The sequence below is a fragment of the Schistocerca nitens genome, chromosome 4 (assembly GCF_023898315.1).
Source record: "Schistocerca nitens isolate TAMUIC-IGC-003100 chromosome 4, iqSchNite1.1, whole genome shotgun sequence".
NCBI classification, from domain to species: Eukaryota; Metazoa; Arthropoda; class Insecta; order Orthoptera; family Acrididae; genus Schistocerca; species Schistocerca nitens.
The window spans coordinates 337,497,128-337,521,358 of record NC_064617.1 but is presented as its reverse complement, the minus strand read 5'-3'; the positions used below and the strand labels follow the sequence as shown (position 1 = coordinate 337,521,358).

At 40.6% G+C, this 24,231-nt stretch overlaps 1 protein-coding gene across 7 annotated transcripts in view; it reads left to right on the top strand.

Annotated features, from left to right (window-relative positions):
• The window catches only part of LOC126251531 (GATOR complex protein WDR24), a 123,321-nt gene that overhangs the window by 39,516 nt on the left and 59,574 nt on the right, over positions 1–24,231 (top strand). For all 7 annotated transcript variants that reach the window (XM_049952028.1, XM_049952030.1, XM_049952026.1 and 4 more), the window contains 3 exons: positions 1,297–1,510; positions 16,984–17,232; positions 18,920–19,074. In XM_049952028.1, coding sequence (XP_049807985.1) covers positions 1,297–1,510; positions 16,984–17,232; positions 18,920–19,074 — 618 coding nt within the window. The remainder of the gene's footprint in view (positions 1–1,296; positions 1,511–16,983; positions 17,233–18,919; positions 19,075–24,231) is intronic.

The following is a 24,231-nucleotide window of genomic DNA, read 5'->3' as shown; positions in this document are numbered from 1 at the left end:
ATGCTGCGCTCTAAGGTATGTGTTTTTACTGAACAGGTCTACAGTCACCATTCCACAACACTTGCCAAGAGAAACAGAAAAATGCCTAAGCAGAATTTTGCACTTCACCCAGGAATGCACTTCCGGTTCTCTCTGTGTTCTGTACTGCATTAAATAACCTCATGGATCATGAAGAATCACATAATCCTGACTTCAGAAATATGCAAACGAACCAGCTAACTCCCTCATTTCTCGGGCTCCACACTGAGCCACAAAATTATACAACATGTAGGTTTTCCAGCCAATCGAAACAATTGCGGAATGTAGACATTCTCATTGTCCATATCCTGCTATTACTTACAGTGCTTCTGTAAGGTGATGCCTTCTGGCAGGACCATAAGAACTTTCTCTGCAGTGGATGATGGAGAACACCAGCCATTATGAGGAAATTACTCACCTTGCAAGCTATGTAGGCTCTTGCCACAACCCAATTAAGAGGAGTGGGGAAAGACCGACCTATAAGCTCCAGGCTCAAGGAAGGCTCATTCCCCAACCAGAAACTGGCTAAGGTGACTACAATAGGGCTACTATATATGGTTGGCCAGGAAGTGGTATATTACAGTATGAAATAAATAAAGAACTGTATATTTTGAAATCAGCTGTAGTAGCCAATATATGCGCTACGAATGATAGTCTGAATACTTGCAATAAAAGAAATAAAAAGGAGGAAGCAAGACAGAAGAACGTAGACAGTCAGTTCGAGAACAACAGGAAAATGAAATATATTGCTGTGTAAATATTCAGATATTATTAAAAAAATCTAACATAAGGATAGGATTCCAGACTAATAACGTATTACGACTGTGCTTATGTTGTGGATTTAGTCATAGTTATAATAAGTTTCTGAGCTTATATGTTTACAAGATTAATTGTGATGATTGTGCAAGTATTATGTAGGCTAGATTGAATGAAAACGTACTCACAAAAGAGATTTCATTTGGGGTGGATGTCTCACGGAAACACAAGCATGTAAGCTGCCATACCATTTCTTATTTGTGCTATCAGTTATTCAATGCTATACAGTTTTTGTTGGATCTCTCCTGTTTTTGATTGGTTTTCTATGTCCCCGTATTTTCTCCTGTCTTTGTTTCCTAGTTTCACTTCTTGTATTTTGGTGTGTTTCATATGAACTTATGTGAGATACGCAAAAGTAAACGTAAGTTGAATTATTGCCACTGAATAGTGAGGCAGTCATTGTGTACAAAGATAAATATGTTGTTAATAAATTTTTAAATATTTGCTCTTGTTTATGTGCAGCAACACTGAAAGTGTAAGAGATGTACAATTCAGCCCACACATTCACCACATGTTTGCTGCTGTGTCTGAGAATGGCAATGTGCAGCTCTGGGATATCAGGCGTCCTGACCGCTGCTGCCATCAGTTTACAGCACATAGTGGTCCTGTCTTTGCCTGTGATTGGCATCCAGAAGTGACATGGCTAGCTACTGCCAGCAGAGACAAAACTATAAAGGTATGAATCAGTACTATACATATGTGATTATAACAAAATAGCAATGTATGATCATCCTCAATCATTGTGAAGACGTTAGCAGGTGACAATTCACCTTTCAGAGAAAGTAGTGAATATCAGATAGGCATACAAAACATAGACTTGCTGGTTGTTCTTTAAATGCAGGTAAGTATAATCAAACATATGTATTCAACACTGTTGCTGCAGTGTGTGTGTGTGTGTGTGTGTTTGTGTTTGTGTTGAAACTCATTCATATTAAGATGAAAAATATAAAAAACTAACAAGCAGTCATCTTCACTTTGCTATGTCTGGCCACCATTCATGATGTTGATTTAGTGGTCTGCCCTCTGTTAATAATTATATTCCAGTCAAGATTTTCTACTGTTACAATCTACTACAATTTATTTATTGTTTTGTCTGTATGAAAAGAAATTTTATCTCTCCTCGTGTGATTTTAGCTTTCAGTTTAGATATTTGTACAAATTAGAAATTCCTTTCTTGGTCTTGCACTGCTGTTGTGCACAAAAAATTATTTTCTGTTAAAAATTTCGCCATCTCGTGAAATAAAGGAGTTCATATTTAGTATATTAAACTGTTGAGTCAACGTATTTAGCATGCTTGACAACAGTATCATGAAAAAGAAAAATTGTTAGTCATTATATACACTCCTGGAAATGGAAAAAAGAATACATTGACACCGGTGTGTCAGATCCACCATACTTGCTCCGGACACTGCGAGAGGGCTGTACAAGAAATGATCACACGCACGGCACAGCGGACACACCAGGACCCGCGGTGTTGGCCGTCGAATGGCGCTAGCTGCGCAGCATTTGTGCACCGCCACCGTCAGTGTCAGCCAGTTTGCCGTGGCATACGGAGCTCCATCGCAGTCTTTAACACTGGTAGCATGCCGCGACAGCGTGGACGTGAACCGTATGTGCAGTTGACGGACTTTGAGCGAGGGCGTATAGTGGGCATGTGGGAGGCCGGGTGGACGTACCGCCGAATTGCTCAACACGTGGGGCGTGAGGTCTCCACAGTACATCGATGTTGTCGCCAGTGGTCGGCGGAAGGTGCACATGCCCGTCGACCTGGGACCGGACCGCAGCGACACACGGATGCACGCCAAGACCGTAGGATCCTACGCAGTGCCGTAGGGGACCGCACCGCCACTTCCCAGCAAATTAGGGACACTGTTGCTCCTGGGGTATCGGCGAGGACCATTCGCAACCGTCTCCATGAAGCTGGGCTACGGTCCCGCACACCGTTAGGCCGTCTTCCGCTCACGCCCCAACATCGTGCAGCCCGCCTCCAGTGGTGTCGCGACAGGCGTGAATGGAGGGACGAATGGAGACGTGTCGTCTTCAGCGATGAGAGTCGCTTCTGCCTTGGTGCCAATGATGGTCGTATGCGTGTTTGGCGCCGTGCAGGTGAGCGCCACAATCAGGACTGCATACGACCGAGGCACACAGGGCCAACACCCGGCATCATGGTGTGAGGAGCGATCTCCTACACTGGCCGTACACCACTGGTGATCGTCGAGGGGACACTGAATAGTGCACGGTACATCCAAACCGTCATCGAACCCATCGTTCTACCATTCCTAGACCGGCAAGGGAACTTGCTGTTCCAACAGGACAATGCACATCCGCATGTATCCCGTGCCACCCAACGTGCTCTAGAAGGTGTAAGTCAGCTACCCTGGCCAGCAAGATCTCCGGATCTGGCCCCCATTGAGCATGTTTGGGACTGGATGAAGCGTCGTCTCACGCGGTCTGCACGTCCGGCACGAACGCTGGTCCAACTGAGACGCCAGGTGGAAATGGCATGGCAAGCCGTTCCACAGGACTACATCCAGCATCTCTACGATCGTCTCCATGGGAGAATAGCAGCCTGCATTGTTGCGAAAGGTGGATATACACTGTACTAGTGCCGACATTGTGCATGCTCTGTTGCCTGTGTCTATGTGCCTGTGGTTCTGTCAGTGTGATCATGTGATGTATCTGACCCCAGGAATGTGTCAATAAAGTTTCCCCTTCCTGGGACAATGAATTCACGGTGTTCTTATTTCAATTTCCAGGAGTTTAGAGGAGCTGGTGAGTGGTAGACAGGCACAACGGAAAAACTGGGATGCCTTTCTGCAACTCAGCACCTCCTCTATATGGCAAGTAGCATTCTATCCTTTTCATGATATTGCCGTTATTCTATCCTGGATTTTTTGTTGTTTTATTGGCATGCTTGGTTTATTTGTACACATAACATATTAAAAGATCATTAATGATGCATGTATGGATTATAATCAAACTGTAATTTGATGTTATATTATGGACTCTCACTGCAGTTCTTGATCATGACTGCCTTTCATACAAAGCTATAATATTGTCACAGAAGAAGCTGAGTAGCACAGTCACCATGGTGTAGTGGTTATGATGCTTGACTTGCATTGAGAGTCGTGAGTTCAAAACTCGCCTGAACTGTAAAATTTTAATTTCTATATTTGGTTCGAGTACAGTCTAGAAGTATCCACAAACGTCAAGAATCATTGTACTGGAATGTTCTGTAACTGTATATATACCGTATGTGTTCCGGCTGGAGGCAGTTCACTCTGCGCTCTTTTATGAGCAAGTGCTGAATAAATGTTCGTTCTGGTGGAGACACTGGGTACTGGAACTTGTGATAGCACATATTATCGACAACACAGTGGCTCCCATCAGACCACGACAGAGCTTCCATTTATGTGACGAGAAACCCGATTTCGAGCCATATGCAACAGATCGCAATCTGTCGGAGACAGAAGAAGAAGAGGACGTTATGATGACAGCAGCTGTGTGCCACCATATGAGACATCCTTCCAGGTTCTCTGGTGACGGTGGCCAAGATCCAAACAAGTGGCTGAAGGTGTAGGAGCGTGTAGCCAAATTTAACAAATGGGATGACACCGTGTGTTTGGCTAACGTATTTTTCTGCTTGGAGGGCACTGCCAAGCAGTGATATGAGAACAACGAGGAGAAGTTCACAAGCTGGGAAGTATTCCAGGTGGAACTGCGCAGGTATGTTGGCGACACACAATGACAGTAGTGCAAGGCTGAAGATAAATTAAAGTGCAGGGCACAACGTCCAGGAGAAACTACAGCATCCTACGTTTAAGACGTCTTGGAGCTGTGTAAAATAGTGGATCCTAGAATGAAGGAGAAAGATAAGGTTGCTCATCTCATGAAGGGTGTTGCTGAGGACAAGTATCAAGCCCTACTCCTGAAGGAGGTTTCGACAGCAGACAACTTCATAAAATGGTGCCAGTATATCAAGATAATGCATCAAAAAATAATTACACGCAAGAAGTTTGAACATCTTCCAAACATTGTATCAATGTCTGTGATGGAGGAAGGAACTGATTTCACAAGTGTTCTTCGTCAGATAGTGGTAGAGTAAGTTCAGAAGGCACTCGGATTGAACGGCGAGCAACAAACCAAGACACTTCAAGAGATCATAAGGGAGTAAGTGGAACAGACATTGAACCCAATCTCTCATCCTTCATTTCCCTTTAAAACAGTAAAAAAGTGAGACCCAGGCGAAGTCACGTTCCTACAATGCCGCATGAGGAATCTGTTTGGGCACCAAGGAAGACTGACATCTGGAGGACCCATGATAACCAACCAGCATGTTTCCACTGTGGACGACCAGGACATGTGGTGTGCTGTTGTCAAGAAAGGCAGCAGATATTTGATGACGCCTGCGCCAGAAGACAGCAGACCGATCTTAGCCGATGCCAACTCCGGGACGACGAAGATGAACGAGAAGATACGGGTACAGGACGACGTAGGTCACCATCGCTGCAAGCCAGCCGCTGGAGAGGATGCTCCCCAACACACCGATCAAGATCTCCATCGCCATTTAGAAGCTCCAGCTAATCACCTAGCTGCCACAACCTGGAAAACTAAAGGGTGCGACCTTCCTTGGAGGTGAGGCCGCCGAAGAAAAAAAATCCTGTTCCATCGATCACTACAAAAATGACAGGAAACTATGTCGATATCCTCATGAATGGCCGACCGGCCCAAGCTCTTGTGGACTCTGGAGGATCATATTCAGTCATTTCGGAGAAGTATCCTCGCCAGTTGCAGAAAACCGTATTCGTCAACAACAAAACATCTCTGCTGAGGTGGCTAATGGGAAATATGTAAAACCTACAGGAAGATCTGTCATTCATGTGGGTATAAGTGGCCATACACAGCCCTTAGAATACAATGTCTTACAAAAGTGTAGTCATGACGTGACGTCATTCTTGGATGGGACATTTTGAAAGCTCCCCATGCAATTAGATTGTGGATGCTCGAGGATTATGCTAGACGAGATGAGTATTTTAAACATAGCTGCACAACAGCAACGGTTCCACGTAATAAAATTATAAACAGCCGACCAGTTGCAATGGATAAGGAAATCTTTACCTAGGTTTCAACAAATTTAAATTTGTCTTCTTCAGAAGGTGGCCTAAGGACAATGAACATCATAGCTTACATTAAAAGGTATGAAACTTAAGTCAAGAATAGATTTTAACACATATTAGAGAGCTCTTGTATTACAAAAATATGAGAAGGATGCCTGGTACTTACAATTTTACATTAGTATGGACTGATGTATCATCGCCGTTTTTACAAATGTCTGCATAGATCCATTTGTCCAAGTTAAAATATAGCCCTAAAAATAGGGTTTGTCATGTAAATGTAAATTAGTACATGGATGTTGCAGAGCTCACAAGCGACTGAGTGTAATCGGCCAGCGTAGTTACACTGCGGCCAGGGCAGGTGGCGCGAACCATGTGCCGATTGGCGTACAAAAGCAACGTGTAAATTATCAGTATTAATAGCGTCCTTAGATAAAGTAACAATAAAAAGAAGGAAAGCGTTTAACACTCCCGTTATAACAGTATGGGAGCCTTGGTATCATTAATGTAGTTATACATCAAAAAGGCAGGTGGCGCTTACGCCGAGAGTTACGTACAGTGGCATATACAGCCAGAATATAAAAATTACATTACAATATTAGTGAAGCACACACACCGTATATATGTCAGAACTTTAAAATTAACAATAATGGCTCTTAAGACAAAATTACGAACCCTGGTCCACAATCCAGTTAATACACATTCTCAGGGAGCCAACGTTTTAGAGCCAGAGAAAATCACATAAGGGCCGATGTAGTGGCAGCCATACATCGTGAGAAAACCACATTACATAAAGGGTAGTGAGCTTAAAGATTTGAAAGTGCATCATAGCTTCCTGAGAAAATAGACCACTGAGGTTACCAGCATTAATGTTATACCATAAACAGTACAGGTTTAAAGCCTTCGAAAAATTGTCTACAAGCAAGGTTCAACTGGTCGTTCAGTATATTACCGTCTTTGAGCTCTAGATGTTTAAAAATTTGTAACTCTTCCCACAGATCTAGTCTACGCCCTTTGACTTGTCTGTGTAGGATAACCGTGTCTTCTAACTGTTTAGGTGTATGGCTGGCTATCAAGAGGTGTTCAGCAAAAGTAGAGTTGTGTATATTCGCTCCTTTTTTACCTAATAGATGTTCTTTATATCTTGTTTTCACAGCTCTGCCTGTTTGACCAATATAATATGAGGGGCAGTTATTACAGGTTAGTTTGTAAACACCTGAATTGGAAAACCAATCGCTGGCAATCTCTACTGAATGTACAAGATTTCTTTTTAAACTGTTATCTGTAGAGAAGGAGACGTTACAGTTATATTTTCTCTTTAGAAGACGTTTAATCCTATACGATATATTACCCAAGAAAGGAATGAAAATAAATTTTTTAGCTTCTTTGCCATCAGTGGGGAGGTTGTTGCTCAAAGTCGAACAATTTTGGGAAATTTTCTTATTGAACAAGTAATCGATAATATTCTGATTGTACCCATTATTAGCCGCAATTACTTTGATGACATTCAATTCCTTTTGTTGATCCGCAGGTGATAAAGGAGTAGTTACCATTCGGTGAATGGCAGAATGAAAAAACGCCAGTTTATGAGCTTTTGGATGAGTTGAGTCAGCAGGGATGACATTATCTGAATAAGTTTCCTTGCGGAAGATATTGAAATTGAAGGAACTATCCTGTATAGAAATTGTTAAAGCGAGGAAGTTAAGTTCACGTTTTTCATTCTGAAGTTCTTTTGTGAAGGAAATTTTTTCATGTAAACCATTGAAAGTATTGAAGAGAAGCTCTAACTCATGATCAGTACCATCAAAAGCAATGATAATGTCGTCAACATAACGTGCATAATAGCGGATTTTGTGGCATAATTCTGAACTTGAATTGAAGAACGTTATTTCCAGGGCGTTGATAAAAACCTCTGCTAAAATACCGGCGAGGGGGCTACCCATTGCTAGACCATCTGGCTGCACATATATTTTCCCATTAAACGTGAAATAATTGTATTTTAAAACGACCTTAAGCAAACCAATCAGTTCCGCAATCTGAATTTCACTTAGTTTTTTATGCTTGAGAAGATTCTTTTTTACAAGGTCTATGGTTTCATCAACCGGGACATTCGTATAAAGACTGATGATGTCAAAGGACATCAGTCTAGTGTCAGGTATACATCTTACAGTTTGAATATTGTTAATTAATTCCTTACTATTTTTTACAGAAAAATTATTTTCAAATGTGAAAGCATCTTTAATTTTAAAATGGAGGCGCCTAGCAAGTGTGTGATGTGGACTACCTATACCATTCATTACAGGGCGAATCGGGTGATTTTGTTTGTGCAGTTTAAACTGACTTCTGAGCACGGGTGGTTTCGGGTTCATATTTATAAGCCCTTTCTTTTGGAAGTTATTGAACAGGCTGACAGAACTAGCTAAAGTATGCCGGATTTCATTTTGCAATTCCGCGGTTGGATCTACGGTAACCTCAGTGATGTCATTTTCCTCAAAAAACTTTACAGTCTTTTCTATATATTCATTTTTATAAGTCACGACAGCGGTGTTCCCTTTGTCACTCTTAGTGACTAAGGCATCGTGTCCTCTAAGCTTACGATTAATGCTTTTTACTATACTATATTCGCCCGACTGCCCATTAGGAAATAATTTAATTTCTGTTTCTATTATGTTATTACATTCATAGGCAAATTTGACTTGCTCGGTTTTCTCTAATTTCAGGGATTCTAAACCGATTTTAAGATCTACAATGAGATTACAGATAACTGGATATTTATCGAGTTGAGCAGGCAAATTATATTTAAGGCCTTTACATAACAAGTCATTCTCAGCCTACGCATAAGTAATATTGGTTTTATTCAGTATTCTTTCGTAAAATTGATGTTTGACACTATTGTCTGCTGTATTAACATTTTTACTTGTGGTCCTATTACTAAACTTCAACAACTTTCTTACATGTCTAGCCTTGATTTCTTCTTTACGATTAAAGAGCCATTCATTAATTCTATTCCACAGGTGGTCAATTTGGAAATTACAGAGATCTTTAAAGGTTTTAGTTAAAAATGGGTGTATACAGTAGGCTTCACTATTAAGAACATCTTTTTTCTTGTACAAATTCACTGTGCTATCCGAAATGACTGAACGCACTAATTTCTTTTTACCAGAAGGCACTTTGTTACACTGTTTAAAGTTTACGTACGCCTTCACATAATGAGGGGTAATGTCTTTATCTAGGCACTGTTGATTAAAGTCAATAGCCATACCTGCTTTCACTGGCTTTAAACCTGTACTGTTTATGGTATAACATTAATGCTGGTAACCTCAGTGGTTATTTTCTCAGGAAGCTATGATACACTTTCAAATCTTTAAGCTCACTACCCTTTATGTAATGTGGTTTTCTCACGATGTATGGCTGCCACTACATTGGCCCTTATGTGATTTTCTCTGGCTCTAAAACGTTGGCTCCCTGAGAATGTGTATTAACTGGATTGTGGACCAGGGTTCGTAATTTTGTCTTAAGAGCCATTATTGTTAATTTTAAAGTTCTGACATGTATACGGTGTGTGTACTTCACTAATATTGTAATGTAATTTTTATATTCTGGCTGTATATGCCACTGTACGTAACTCTCGGCGTAAGCGCCACCTGCCTTTTGATGTATAACTACATTAATGATACCAAGGCTCCCATACTGTTATAACGGGAGTGTTAAACGCTTTCCCTCTTTTTATTGTTACTTTATCTAAGGACACTATTAATACTGATAATTTACACATTGCTTTTGTACGCCAATTGGTATATGGTTCGCGCCATGAGCGCCACCTGCCCTGGCCGCAGTGTAACTACGCTGGCCGATGGCACTCAGTCGCTTGTGAGCTCTGCAACATCCATGTACTAATTTACATTTACATGACAAACCCTATTTTTAGGGCTATATTTTAACTTGGACAAATGGATCTATGCAGACATTTGTAAAAACGGCGATGATACATCAGTCCATACTAATGTAAAATTGTAAGTACCAGGCATCCTTCTCATATTTTTGTAATACAAGAGCTCTCTAATATGTGTTAAAATCTATTCTTGACTTAAGTTTCATACCTTTTAATGTAAGCTATGATGTTCATTGTCCTTAGGCCACCTTCTGAAGAAGACAAATTTAAATTTGTTGAAACCTAGGTAAAGATTTCTTTATCCATTGCAACTGGTCGGCTGTTTATAATTTTATTACGTGGAACCGTTGCTGTTGTGCAGCTATGTTTAAAATACTGAAATTCCTGCCTGCCGAGGTATCAAAAGCTGCAACCAGGTACATGGACATCAAATTAAAAATTGTGAAAGCAGGTATGGCCATTGACTTTAATCAACAGTGCCTAGATAAAGACATTACCCCTGATTATGTGAAGGCGTACGTAAACTTTAAACAGTGTAACAAAGTGCCTTCTGTTAAAAAGAAATTAGTGCGTTCAGTCATTTCGGATAGCACAGTGAATTTGTACAAGAAAAAAGATGTTCTTAATAGTGAAGCCTACTGAATACACCTATTTTTAACTAAAGCCTTTAAAGATCTTTGTAATTTCCAAATTGACCACCTGTGGAATAGTATTAATGAATGGCTCTTTAATCGTAAAGAAGAAATCAAGGCTAGACATGTAAGAAAGTTGTTGAAGTTTAGTAATAGGACCACAAGTAAAAATGTTAATACAGCAGACAATAGTGTCAAACATCAATTTTACGAAAGAATACTGAATAAAACCAATATTACTTTTACGCAGGCTGAGAATGACTTGTTATGTAAAGGTCTTAAATATAATTTGCCTGCTCAACTCGATAAATATCCAGTTATCTGTAATCTCATTGTAGATCTTAAAATCAGTTTAGAATCCCTGAAGTTAGAGAAAACCCAGCAAGTCAAATGTGCCTATGAATGTAATAACATAATAGAAAAAGAAATTAAATTATTTCCTAATGGGCAGTCGGGCGAATATAGTATAGTAAAAAGCATTAATCGTAAGCTTAGAGAACCGACGCCTTAGTCACTAAGAGTGACAAAGGGAACACTGCTGTCGTGGCTTATAAAAATGAATATATAGAAAAGACTGTAAAGTTTTTTGAGGAAAATGACATCACTGAGGTTACCGTAGATCCAACCGCGGAATTGCAAAATGAAATCCGGCATACTTTAGCTAGTTCTGTCAGCCTGTTCAATAACTTCCAAAAGAAAGGGCTTATAAATATGAACCCGAAACCACCCGTGCTCAGAAGTCAGTTTAAACTGCACAAACAAAATCACCCGATTCGCCCTGTAGTGAATGGTATAGGTAGTCCACATCACACACTTGCTAGGCGCCTCCATTTTAAAATTAAAGATGCTTTCACATTTGAAAATAATTTTTCTGTAAAAAATAGTAAGGAATTAATTAACAATATTCAAACTGTAAGATGTATACCTGACACTAGACTGATGTCCTTTGACATCATCAGTCTTTATACGAATGTCCCGGTTGATGAAACCATAGACCTTGTAAAAAAGAATCTTCTCAAGCATAAAAAACTAAGTGAAATTCAGATTGCGGAACTGATTGGTTTGCTTAAGGTCGTTTTAAAATACAATTATTTCACGTTTAATGGGAAAATGTATGTGCAGCCAGATGGTCTAGCAATGGGTAGCCCCCTCGCCGGTATTTTAGCAGAGGTTTTTATCAACGCCCTGGAAATAACGTTCTTCAATTCAAGTTCAGAATTATGCCACAAAATCCGCTATTATGCACGTTATGTTGACGACATTATCATTGCTTTTGATGGTACTGATCATGAGTTAGAGCTTCTCTTCAATACTTTCAATGGTTTACATGAAAAAATTTCCTTCACAAAAGATCTTCAGAATGAAAAACGTGAACTTAACTTCCTCGCTTTAACAGTTTCTATACAGGATAGTTCCTTCAATTTCAATATCTTCCGCAAGGAAACTTATTCAGATAATGTCATCCCTGCTGACTCAACTCATCCAAAAGCTCATAAACTGGCGTTTTTTCATTCTGCCATTCACCGAATGGTAACTACTCCTTTATCACCTGCGGATCAACAAAAGGAATTGAATGTCATCAAAGTGATTGCGGCTAATAATGGGTACAATCAGAATATGATCGATTACTTGTTCAATACGAAAATTTCCCAAAATTGTTCGACTTTGAGCAACAACCTCCCCACTGATGGCAAAGAAGCTAAAAAATTTATTTCCATTCCTTTCTTGGGTAATATATCGTATAGGATTAAATGTCTTCCAAAGAGAAAATATAACTGTAACGTCTCCTTCTCTACAGATAACAGTTTAAAAAGAAATCTTGTACATTCAGTAGAGATTGTCAGCGATTGGTTTTCCAATTCAGGTGTTTACAAACTAACCTGTAATAACTGCCCCTCATTTTATATTGGTCAAACAGGCAGAGCTGTGAAAACAAGATATGAAGAACATCTATTAGGTAAAAAAGGAGCGAATATACACAACTTTACTTTTGCTGAACACCTCTTGATAGCCAGCCATACGCCTAAACAGTTAGAAGACACGGTTATCCTACACAGACAAGTCAAAGGGCGTAGACTAGATCTGTGGGAAGAGTTACAAATTTTTAAACATCTAGAGCTCAAAGACGGTAATATACTGAACGACCAGTTGAACCTTGCTTGTAGACAATTTTTCGAAGGCTTTAAACCTGTACTGTTTATGGTATAACATTAATGCTGGTAACCTCAGTGGTCTATTTTCTCAGGAAGCTATGATGCACTTTCAAATCTTTAAGCTCACTACCCTTTATGTAATGTGGTTTTCTCACGATGTATGGCTGCCACTACATCGGCCCTTATGTGATTTTCTCTGGCTCTAAAACGTTGGCTCCCTGAGAATGTGTATTAACTGGATTGTGGACCAGGGTTCGTAATTTTGTCTTAAGAGCCATTATTGTTAATTTTAAAGTTCTGACATATATACGGTGTGTGTGCTTCACTAATATTGTAATGTAATTTTTATATTCTGGCTGTATATGCCACTGTACGTAACTCTCGGCGTAAGCGCCACCTGCCTTTTTGATGTATAACTACATTAATGATACCAAGGCTCCCATACTGTTATAACGGGAGTGTTAAACGCTTTCCTTCTTTTTATTGTTACTTTATCTAAGGATGCTATTAATACTGATAATTTACACGTTGCTTTTGTACGCCAATCGGCACATGGTTCGCGCCACCTGCCCTGGCCGCAGTGTAACTACGCTGGCCGATTACACTCAGTCGCTTGTGAGCTCTGCAACATCCATGTACTAATTTACATTTACATGACAAACCCTATTTTTAGGGCTATATTTTAACTTGGACAAATGGATCTATGCAGACATTTGTAAAAACGGTGATGATACATCAGTCCATACTAATGTAAAATTGTAAGTACCAGGCATCCTTCTCATATTTTTGTAATACAAGAGCTCTCTAATATGTGTTAAAATCTATTCTTGACTTAAGTTTCATACCTTTTAATGTAAGCTATGATGTTCATTGTCCTTAGGCCACCTTCTGAAGAAGACAAATTTAAATTTGTTGAAACCTAGGTAAAGAATTCTTTATCCATTGCAACTGGTCGGCTGTTTATAATTTTATTAGACGAGATGAGATACTGTGGACAGGAAGATGCGCAATTGAGTGTGTGGAGACTTTGTGTGCTGGATCGAGTGATAATTCCTGCAGTCAGTGCTAGAAAGGTAACTGTCATGGGTCATGCATGCAATGCATCAACCCCTGGATCTTGTAGTGGAATGTAAGAGAAGCATACCACTGAAGAATAACTTGGTCATCCCAGCCTCTGTCATCTCGTTTAAGAATGGATTCGGTGAATTATGGATAGTTAACTGTCACCGAGAACCACAGATCCTTCCAAGACACAGGTGCAAAGCAAACGCTGAGTCGTTAATTGCCGAACAGCTGAGCATCATAGAAACCTCCCATGCTGAGTCTGTCGGCGAAATTGGCGCTACCATAATGAGACAAGATCTAGCTTGACTATCACCAGATCTCATTAAGGAACCACAGAAGAAGCTCCTTGCCAATCTTCAAGAGTTCTCGGAATGCTTCATACCGTGCATCAGCAACGTAACATCGAATAATTCGCGACGAGGTACAGAAAATGATGAAGAATGACATCATCCAGCCTTCGTGGAGCCCATGGTCATCACCAGTGGTTCTCGTCAGGAAGAAGGATGGCAGTTGGCGCTTTTGTGTTGATTACAGGAAGCTTAACTAAAAAGGATGTTTACCTCCTTCCAGGAATTGACAATACACTAGATTGTCTGAAGGGGGCTAAGTTTTTCTCAACCAGGGACATGTATGTGTTTAAGGTAATACCGTTTGTCATTTTGAACGGATGATGGATAATCTTCTAAGTCACCTGAAGTGGACGGTGTGTCTTTGTTATTTAGATGACATTATAGTGTTATCAGAGACATTTGATGAACATGTAAAAAGACTGAGGGCCATTCTTAAGTGTGTCCAACAAGGCAGACTGAACTTAATCCAAGAAAGTGCTTCTTTGGAGTAAAAGAAATAAAATACTTGAACACCTTGTGTCAAACGAAGGTGTGCGGCCAGACCCAGAAAAGGTGAGATCTATAATGGAATTTCCTATTCCTAAAAGTATTATAGATATGAGAAGCTTCCTTGGGTTATGTTCTTATTAGCGTCTTTTTATCAAAGGCTTCTGTATCAAAGCCAGGCCACTCCAAGAGTTGTTAAAAGTTAATGCTAAACTTATCTGGGATGGTGCTCAACAAAATTCTTTCGATGTGCTATGAAAAGCTCTTACGACTGACACTGTACTTGGTCTGTATGATGAGAGAGCACCTACAGAACTACACACAGATGCCAGTGGGTATGGGATCAGTACTATTCTGGTGCAAATTTCGGATGGAAAGGAGACACGTACAAAAGCCGAGAGGAACTGCTCAACTACAGAAAGAGAATGTCTTGCTGTGATCTGGGCCACATGCAAATTTTGACAGTATCTCTATGGAAGGCCATTCACTTTGTTGGTTGACAGGTCTTAAGGATCCAACAGGATGACTCACCAGGTGGGCACTATGTCTTCAAGAGTATGACATTATCATAGTGTACAAAAGTGGAAGAAAATACCAAGATGCCGACTGTCTCTCAAGAAACCCTGTGCAAGACCCTCAAGACTTTGGTGAAGATAGTGACTGTCTCACTGCACTCCAGTATCTCTCTGTTGAGAAGAAGGACGACGCCAAGATATCTCAAATTATGATTGCCTTAAATTGGTCAGAGGATGTGAAAGGACAATTTAAGGTTACTTTTCAAGAAGAACTTTGATCTGTTTAAAAAGAGGTGGCTATCAGTGATGCGCTTAGATGTTCTACAGGAATTCCATGACACACCTGAGGCCGGACATTTAGGATATATTAAGACATACGATAGGATGCACAAAAGATTCTTCTGGCCAGGTTTATTTAGGAGTGTCTGTCACTATGTGTTGCACTGTCCTCAGAAACCACCTGGCCAACTCGTACCAATTCCACAACCCAAAACAGCTTTCCAGCGTGTTGGGATTGACCTCTTCAGACGATTTCCAACGTCTGCTAGTGGTAATAGATGGATTATTGTTTGCACTGATTATCTGACACGCTATGCCATTACAAAAGCCGTGAAAACAGCCGAAGCATTTGAGGTAGCCAATTTCATCGTGCAAGACATTGTATTTAAAACAGAGTGCATTGTATTAAAACATGGTGTCCCAAGGTTGTTAATTATGGATCGAGGGAAAGTTATTCAGTCGAATCTCATGACAGAGATAAACCGTTGTTGCAACATTACTCATCACATGATGACTGCCTACCATCCGCAAACTAACAGGCTTACTGAACGCCTTACTAAGACCTTGATCGACATGCTATCAATGTTCATCAGTGTTGAGCAGAGCAACTGGGATGAGGTGCTACCTTTCGTGACATTTGCCTACAACACCACCAAACAAGACACCACAGGATTTACGCCATTTTTTTCTGGTACATGGGTGTGAGGTGACTACGATGATGGACACTGTGTTTCCAGTACATTCTGATGACATGGACGATGACTACATCAGCCAGATGTTAACCAGAGCTGAGGAAGCTCAACTCCACACGCTGCAGGCTCAAGAAAATGATCGCTGAAGGTATGACGCGAGCCACCGCTCTGTTGTGTAACAGCCTGGTGACCTCGTCTGGATCTTCACTCCTGTTCAGAAGGTTGGTCTCTCTGAGAAGCTCCTCAGGCGCTACATTGGACCTTATAAGGTTATAAAACAGTTGTCTGATGTTACTTACGAAGTTGAAGATTTTGACCCCAGCACAAGACAACAAAAGATCAAAGATATGGTCCATGTCCTTCGAATGGAGCCCTATAAGGATCCTGCAACCCAGGGTAAATTCGAGACTACAGCGACAGGCAACAAGCGGAAAGGCGATGAAGAGCGTAGCAGCAAAGGAAGTTCTAAGAAGATCACTGCCAGGACGAGAATCGATCATTGGGAGTCGGAGTATGCAGGACCGATGACTCGTTCCTGGACTAGGAGGACGTAACACCAAGATGCTGTTCTCATAAGGAGGGAGCAATGTCGCAGAAGAAGCTGAGTAGCTTGGTCACCGTGGTGTAGTGGTTATGATACTAGACTGTTGCATGGAGGGTCGTGAGTTCAAAACTCACCTGAAATGTAAAATTTTAATTTCTGTATTTGGTTCGAGTACAGTCTAGAAGTATCCACAAATGTCAAGAATCATTGTACTGGAATGTTTTGTAACTGTATATGTACCTTATGTGTTCTTGCCAGAGGCAGTTCACTCCACGCTCTTGAGTGTACAAGTGCTGAATAAACCTTCATTAAGTGAAGTTAGTGTTCATCATTAATCTGATTACATCTTCTTCGACATGACAATATTATTAGCATTCCAGCAATTACCGTGTTTCATTCTTTTTTTTCCTTTTGGTCTCTCTTTTAGGTATGGAATCTGAATGCCAAACCAACACTTGAGTACACAGTTCCTACAATAGCATCTGTGGGTCATATAAAGTGGCGTCCACAGCGAAAATTTCACATTGCCAGCTGTGCACTTGTTGTTGATTGTAGCATAAATGTTTGGGATGTTCGTAGGCCTTACATACCTTATGCTGCATTCAATGAACATAAAGATGTTGCAACAGATGTCGCATGGTGCGGTAATCCACACACATTTGTCTCCACAAGCAGGGTAAGTTTTCTTGTAAGATTAAAAGAAAATGTTCTCTTCAGATGCACAGAGTAGTGACATAAAGTGACTAAACATAACCCTCAGTTTTCAGTGCAGGTGATGTATAGAACGAAAGTGCTGGCAGGTCGATAGATACACAAACAAACACAAACATACACACGAAATTCAAGCTTTCGCAACAAACTGTTGCCTCATCAGGAAAGAGGGAAGGAGAGGGAAAGACGAAAGGATGTGGGTTTTAAGTGAGAGGGTAAGGAGTCATTCCCCCTAAGGTAAGTCTTTCCGCTCCCGGGATTGGAATGACTCCTTATCCTCTCCCTTAAAACCCACATCCTTTCGTCTTTCCCTCACCTTCCCTCTTTCCTGATGAGGCAACAGTTTGTTGCGAAAGCTTGAATTTCGTGTGTATATTTGTGTTTGTTTGTGTGTCTATCGACCTGCCAGCACTTTCGTTTGGTAAGTCACATCATCTGTGTTTTTAGATATATTTTTCCCACGTGGAATGTTTCCCTCTATTATATATATGTATATAAAAGAGGGAAACATTCCACGCGGTAAAAATATATCTAAAAACAAAGATGTATCTAAAAACAAAGATGATGTGACTTAACGTACGAAAGTGCTGGCAGGTCGATAGATACACAAACAAACACATACATACACACAAAATTCAAGCTTTAGTTCATCCCTATGAAATCCCCAAACCACCTTCCTTACCCTCTGGCTCCTACCCTTGTAACTGCCCCCAGTGTAAAACCTGTCCAATGCACCCTCCCACCACCACCTACTCCAGTCCTGTAACCCGGAAGGTGTACACGATCAAAGGCAGAGCCACGTGTGAAAGCACCCACGTGATTTACCAACTGACCTGCCTACACTGTGAAGCTTTCTATGTGGGAATGACCAGCAACAAACTGTCCATTCGCATGAATGGACACAGGCAGACAGTGTTTGTTGGTAATAAGGATCACCCTGTGGCTAAACATGCCTTGGTGCACGGCCAGCACATCTTGGCACAGTGTTACACCGTCCGGGTTATCTGGATACTTCCCACTAACACCAACCTGTCAGAACTCCGGAGATGGGAACTTGCCCTTCAGTATATCCTCTCTTCTCGTTATCCGCCAGGCCTCAACCTCCGCTAATTTCAAGTTGCCGCCGCTCATACCTCACCTGTCTTTCAACAACATCTTTGCCTCTGTACTTCCGCCTCGACTGACATCTCTGCCCAAACTCTTTGCCTTTACAAATGTCTGCTTGTGTCTGAGTATGTGCGGGGATGGATATATGTGTGTGTGTGTGTGTGTGTGTGTGTGTGTGTGTGTGTGTGTGTGTGTGTGTGTGTGTGCGAGCGCGCGCGCGAGTGTATACCTGTCCTTTTTTCCCCCTAAGGTAAGTCTTTCCGCTCCCGGGATTGGAATGACTCCTTACCCTCTCCCTTAAAACCCATATCCTTTCATCTTTCCCTCTCCTTCCCTCTTTCCTGACGAGGCAGCCGTTGGTTGCGAAAGCTTGAATTTTGTGTGTATGTATGTGTTTGTTTGTGTATCTATCGACCTGCCAGCGCCTGTTATATTGCTTCCTAAACACAGTATTAGTTGTATCTTTTACTTGTTATTTAAAACTCCTTTTTTAATTGTGTTTGTAACTAAAAAGAAAATCATTATAATATACTTCCTTTGCACAGGATTGCACACTGTACCACCATATATTTCAAGATGCTACACGACCTGCAAATAGAGCTAATCCTCAGTGTATAGCTTTCAACAAATGCGGAGATGTTTCATATGCTTGCAAAGTGAATGTAAATCAAAACTATGGTGGGAAGCAAGGTGGTGTAAGGTAAATCACCAGTGTCAACAATTCATTGGCAAGTCTAAATAAAATGTTGTTGATTTTTTGTTATTCTGTCCATCTTCTCCCTTTTTACCTCTTCTTCTTTTCATTCACTGTCCCTGTATATGACTTATGGCTAAAGTTTCCTCCAATTTTTTATCTAAACCATATAATTATCTGTGACTGAATTTGTGAGTGCAGCGAGTTAACGTATTATTCATTTTCTCTTTCATTAGTAAAATAGGTAAATTACTATGAAACTTTACAGCATTTCACAGTCATCCTTAGGGATACATATTAATTTATTTCATTAGTTTACTTGACAGAGGTTCTTACATACTTGTGGTGATTAGCTCATATTGTGAATTATTCCTGTATTATGTAATGAGCAGTTAAATGGAAACAAGACAGATGAAATAAAAGTAAATAAACTGTTAATTATTTCAAAGGTAATTGCCATAACTGTTAATACCTTTATCACACTATGAGACAAGATGGTCAGTGCCTTTGTGAAAACATGTTTGTGATTGCCTGCAAAGCCACAATTGTGTTGAGGCATGCACCTCCATGAACCATGGACCTTGCCGTTGGTGGGGAGGCTTGCATGCCTCAACGATACAGATAGCCGTACCGTAGGTGCAACCACAATGGAGGGGTATCTGTTGACACACCAGACAAATGTGTGGTTCCTGAAGAGGGGCAGCAGCCTTTTCAGTAGTTAAGGGGCAACAGTCTAGATGATTGACTGATCTGGCCTTGTAACACTAACCAAAATGGCCTTGCTGTTCTGGTACTGCGAACGGCTGAAAGCAAGGTGAAACTACAGCCGTAATTTTTCCCGAGGGCATGCAGCTTTACTGTATGATTAAATGATGATGGCATCCTCTTGGGTAAAATATTCCGGAGGTAAAATGGTCCCCCATTCGGATCTCCAGGCGGGGACTACTCAAGAGGACGTTGTTATCAGGAGCATGGAATGTCAGATCCCTTAATCGGGCAGGTTGGTTAGAACATTTAAAAAGGGAAATGGATAGGTTAAAGTTAGATATAGTGGGAATTAGTGAAGTTCAATGGCAGGAGGAACAAGACTTTTGGTCAGGTGAATATAGGGTTTTAAATACAAAGTCAAATAGGGCTAATGCAGGAGTAGGTTTAATAATGAATACAAATAGGAGTGCGGGTAAGCTACTACAAACAGCATAGTGAACTCATTATTGTGGCCAAGATAGGCACGAAGCCCACGTCTACTACAGTTTTACAAGTTTATATGCCAACTAGCTCTGTAGATGACCAATTAATTGATGAAATGTATGATGAGATAAAAGAAATTATTCAGGTAGTGAAGGGAGACAAAAATTTAGTAGTCATGGGTGACTGGAATTCAAGAGTAGGAAAAGGGAGAGAAGGAAACATAGTAGGTGAATATGGATTGGGGCTAAGGAATGAAAGAGGAAACCGCCTAGTAGAATCTTGCACAGAGCATAACTTAATCATAGCTGACACTTGGTTTAAGAATCATGAAAGAAGGTTGTATATGTGGAAGAGGCCTGGAGACACTGGAACATTTCAGATAGATTATGTAGTGGTAAGACAGAGATTTAAGAACCAGGTTTTAGATTGTAAGACATTTCCAGGGGCAGATGTGGACTCTGACCACAATCTATTGGTTATGAACTGTAGATTAAAACTGAAGAAACTGCAAAAAGGTGGGAATTTAAGGAGATGGGACCTGGATAAACTGAAAGAACCAGAGGTTGTACAGAGTTTCAGGGAGAGCATAAGGGAACAACTGACTGGAATGGGGGAAAGAAATACAGTAGAAGAAGAATGGGTAGCTTTGCAGGATGAAATAGTGAAGGCAGCAGAGGGTCAAATAGATAAAAAGACGAGGGCCAGTAGAAACCCTTGGGTAACAGAAGAAATATTGAATTTAATTGATGAAAGGAGAAAATACAAAAATACAGTAAATGAAGCAGGTAAAAAGGAATACAAATGTCTCAAAAATGATATCGACAGGAAGTGCAAAATGGCTAAGCAGGGATGGCTAGAGGACAAATGTAAGGATGTAGAGGCTTATCTCACTAGGGGTAAGATAGATACTGCCTACAGGAAAATTAGAGACCTTTGGAGAAAGGAGAACCACTTGTATGAATATCAAGAGCTCAGATGGAAACCCAGTTCTAAGCAAAGAAGGGAAAGCAGAAAGGTGGAAGGAGTATATAGAGGGTCTATACAAGGGTGATGAACTTGAGGACAATATTATGGAAATGAAAGAGGATGTAGCTGAAGACGAAATATTGTGTGAAGAATGTGACAGAGCACTGAAAGACCTTAGTTGAAACAAGGGCCCCGGAGTTGACAACATTCCATTAGAACTACTGACAGCCTAGGGGGAGCTAGTCCTGACAAAACTCTACCATCTGGTGAGCAAGATGTATGAGACAGGCAAAATACCCTCAGACTTCAAGAAGAATATAATAATTCCAATCCCAAAGAAAGCAGGTGTTGACAGATGTGAAAATTACCGAACTATCAGTTTAATAAGTCACAGCTGCAAAATACTAACGCGAATTCTTTACAGACGAATGGAAAAACTGATAGAAGCCGACCTAGGGGGAAGATCAGTTTGGATTCTGTAGAAATGTTGGAATACGTGAGGCAATACTGACCCTGTGACTTATATTAGAAGAAAGATTAAGTAAAGGCAAACCTACGTTTATAGCATTTGTAGACTTAGAGAAAGCTTTTGACAATGTTGATTGGAATACTCTCTTTCAAATTCTGAAGGTGGCAGTGGTAAAATACAGAGAGCGAAAGGCTATTTACAATTTGTACAGTAAGCGGATGGCAGTTATAAGAGTCAAGGGACATGAAAGGGAAGCAGTGGTTGGCAAGGGAGTGAGACAGGGTTGTAGCCTATCTCCGATGTTATTCAATCTGTATATTGAGCAAGCAATAAAGGAAACAAAAGAAAAATTCGGAGTAGGTATTAAAATCTATGGAGAAGAAATAAAAGCTTTGAGGTTGCCGATGACATTCTAATTCTGTCAGAGACAGCAATGGACTTGGAAGAGCAGTTGAACAGAATGGACAGTGTCTTGAAAGTGGCTATAAGATGAACATCAACAAAAGCAAAACGAGGATAATGGAATGTAGTCGAATTAAGTCGGGTGATGCTGAGGGAATTAGATTAGGAAATGAGACACTTAAAGTAGTAAAGGAGTTTCGCTATTTGGGGAGCAAAATAACTGATGATGGTTGAAGTAGAGAGGATATAAAATGTAGACTGGCAATGGCAAGGAAAGCGTTTCTGAAGAAGTAAAATTTGTTAACATCGAGTATAAATTTAAATGTCAGGAAGTCGTTTCTGAAAGTATTTGTATGGAGTGTAGCCATGTATGGAAGTGAAACATGGACAATAAATAGCTTAGACAAGAAGAGAATAGAAGCTTTCAAAATGTGGTGCTACAGAAGAATGCTGAAGATTAGATGGGTAGATCACATAACTAATGAGGAGGTATTGAATAGAATTGGGGAGAAGAGGAGCTTGTGGCACAACTTGACTAGAAGAAGGGATCGGTTGGTAGGACATGTTCTGAGACATTGGGGTATCACCAATTTAGTATTGGAGGGCAGTGGGTAGGGGAAAAAATTGTAGAGGGAGACCAAGAGATGAGTACACTAAGCAGATTCAGAAGCATGTAGGCTGCAGTAGGTACTGGGAGATGAAGAAGCTTGCACAGGATAGAGTAGCATGGAGAGCTGCATCAAACCAGTCTCAGGACTGAAGACCACAACAACAACAATGCACCTCTTCATCTGAAGGAAATTGATAACATTAATGTCTCTCTTCAGGGCTCAATAATATGGAAATTGCATGGGTGGAGATTGGGATTGTATGGAGGGTGTGTAAGGGCTCTACAGCAAAATTTGTGCAGCATGGTCAAAAACACAGGCACGTTAACTGTGGAAAAGTCGTTTGCCTGGTAGGGCCCACTGCTCGTAGATGTTCTGGAATATGGCATCACAATTAATGCATTGCAGTGCATGGACACTTTGTAAAAAATCAAAGTCAAATAGGGCTAATGCAGGAGTAGGTTTAATAATGAATACAAATAGGAGTGCGGGTAAGCTACTACAAACAGCATAGTGAACTCATTATTGTGGCCAAGATAGGCACGAAGCCCACGTCTACTACAGTTTTACAAGTTTATATGCCAACTAGCTCTGTAGATGACCAATTAATTGATGAAATGTATGATGAGATAAAAGAAATTATTCAGGTAGTGAAGGGAGACAAAAATTTAGTAGTCATGGGTGACTGGAATTCAAGAGTAGGAAAAGGGAGAGAAGGAAACATAGTAGGTGAATATGGATTGGGGCTAAGGAATGAAAGAGGAAACCGCCTAGTAGAATCTTGCACAGAGCATAACTTAATCATAGCTGACACTTGGTTTAAGAATCATGAAAGAAGGTTGTATATGTGGAAGAGGCCTGGAGACACTGGAACATTTCAGATAGATTATGTAGTGGTAAGACAGAGATTTAAGAACCAGGTTTTAGATTGTAAGACATTTCCAGGGGCAGATGTGGACTCTGACCACAATCTATTGGTTATGAACTGTAGATTAAAACTGAAGAAACTGCAAAAAGGTGGGAATTTAAGGAGATGGGACCTGGATAAACTGAAAGAACCAGAGGTTGTACAGAGTTTCAGGGAGAGCATAAGGGAACAACTGACTGGAATGGGGGAAAGAAATACAGTAGAAGAAGAATGGGTAGCTTTGCAGGATGAAATAGTGAAGGCAGCAGAGGGTCAAATAGATAAAAAGACGAGGGCCAGTAGAAACCCTTGGGTAACAGAAGAAATATTGAATTTAATTGATGAAAGGAGAAAATACAAAAATACAGTAAATGAAGCAGGTAAAAAGGAATACAAATGTCTCAAAAATGATATCGACAGGAAGTGCAAAATGGCTAAGCAGGGATGGCTAGAGGACAAATGTAAGGATGTAGAGGCTTATCTCACTAGGGGTAAGATAGATACTGCCTACAGGAAAATTAGAGACCTTTGGAGAAAGGAGAACCACTTGTATGAATATCAAGAGCTCAGATGGAAACCCAGTTCTAAGCAAAGAAGGGAAAGCAGAAAGGTGGAAGGAG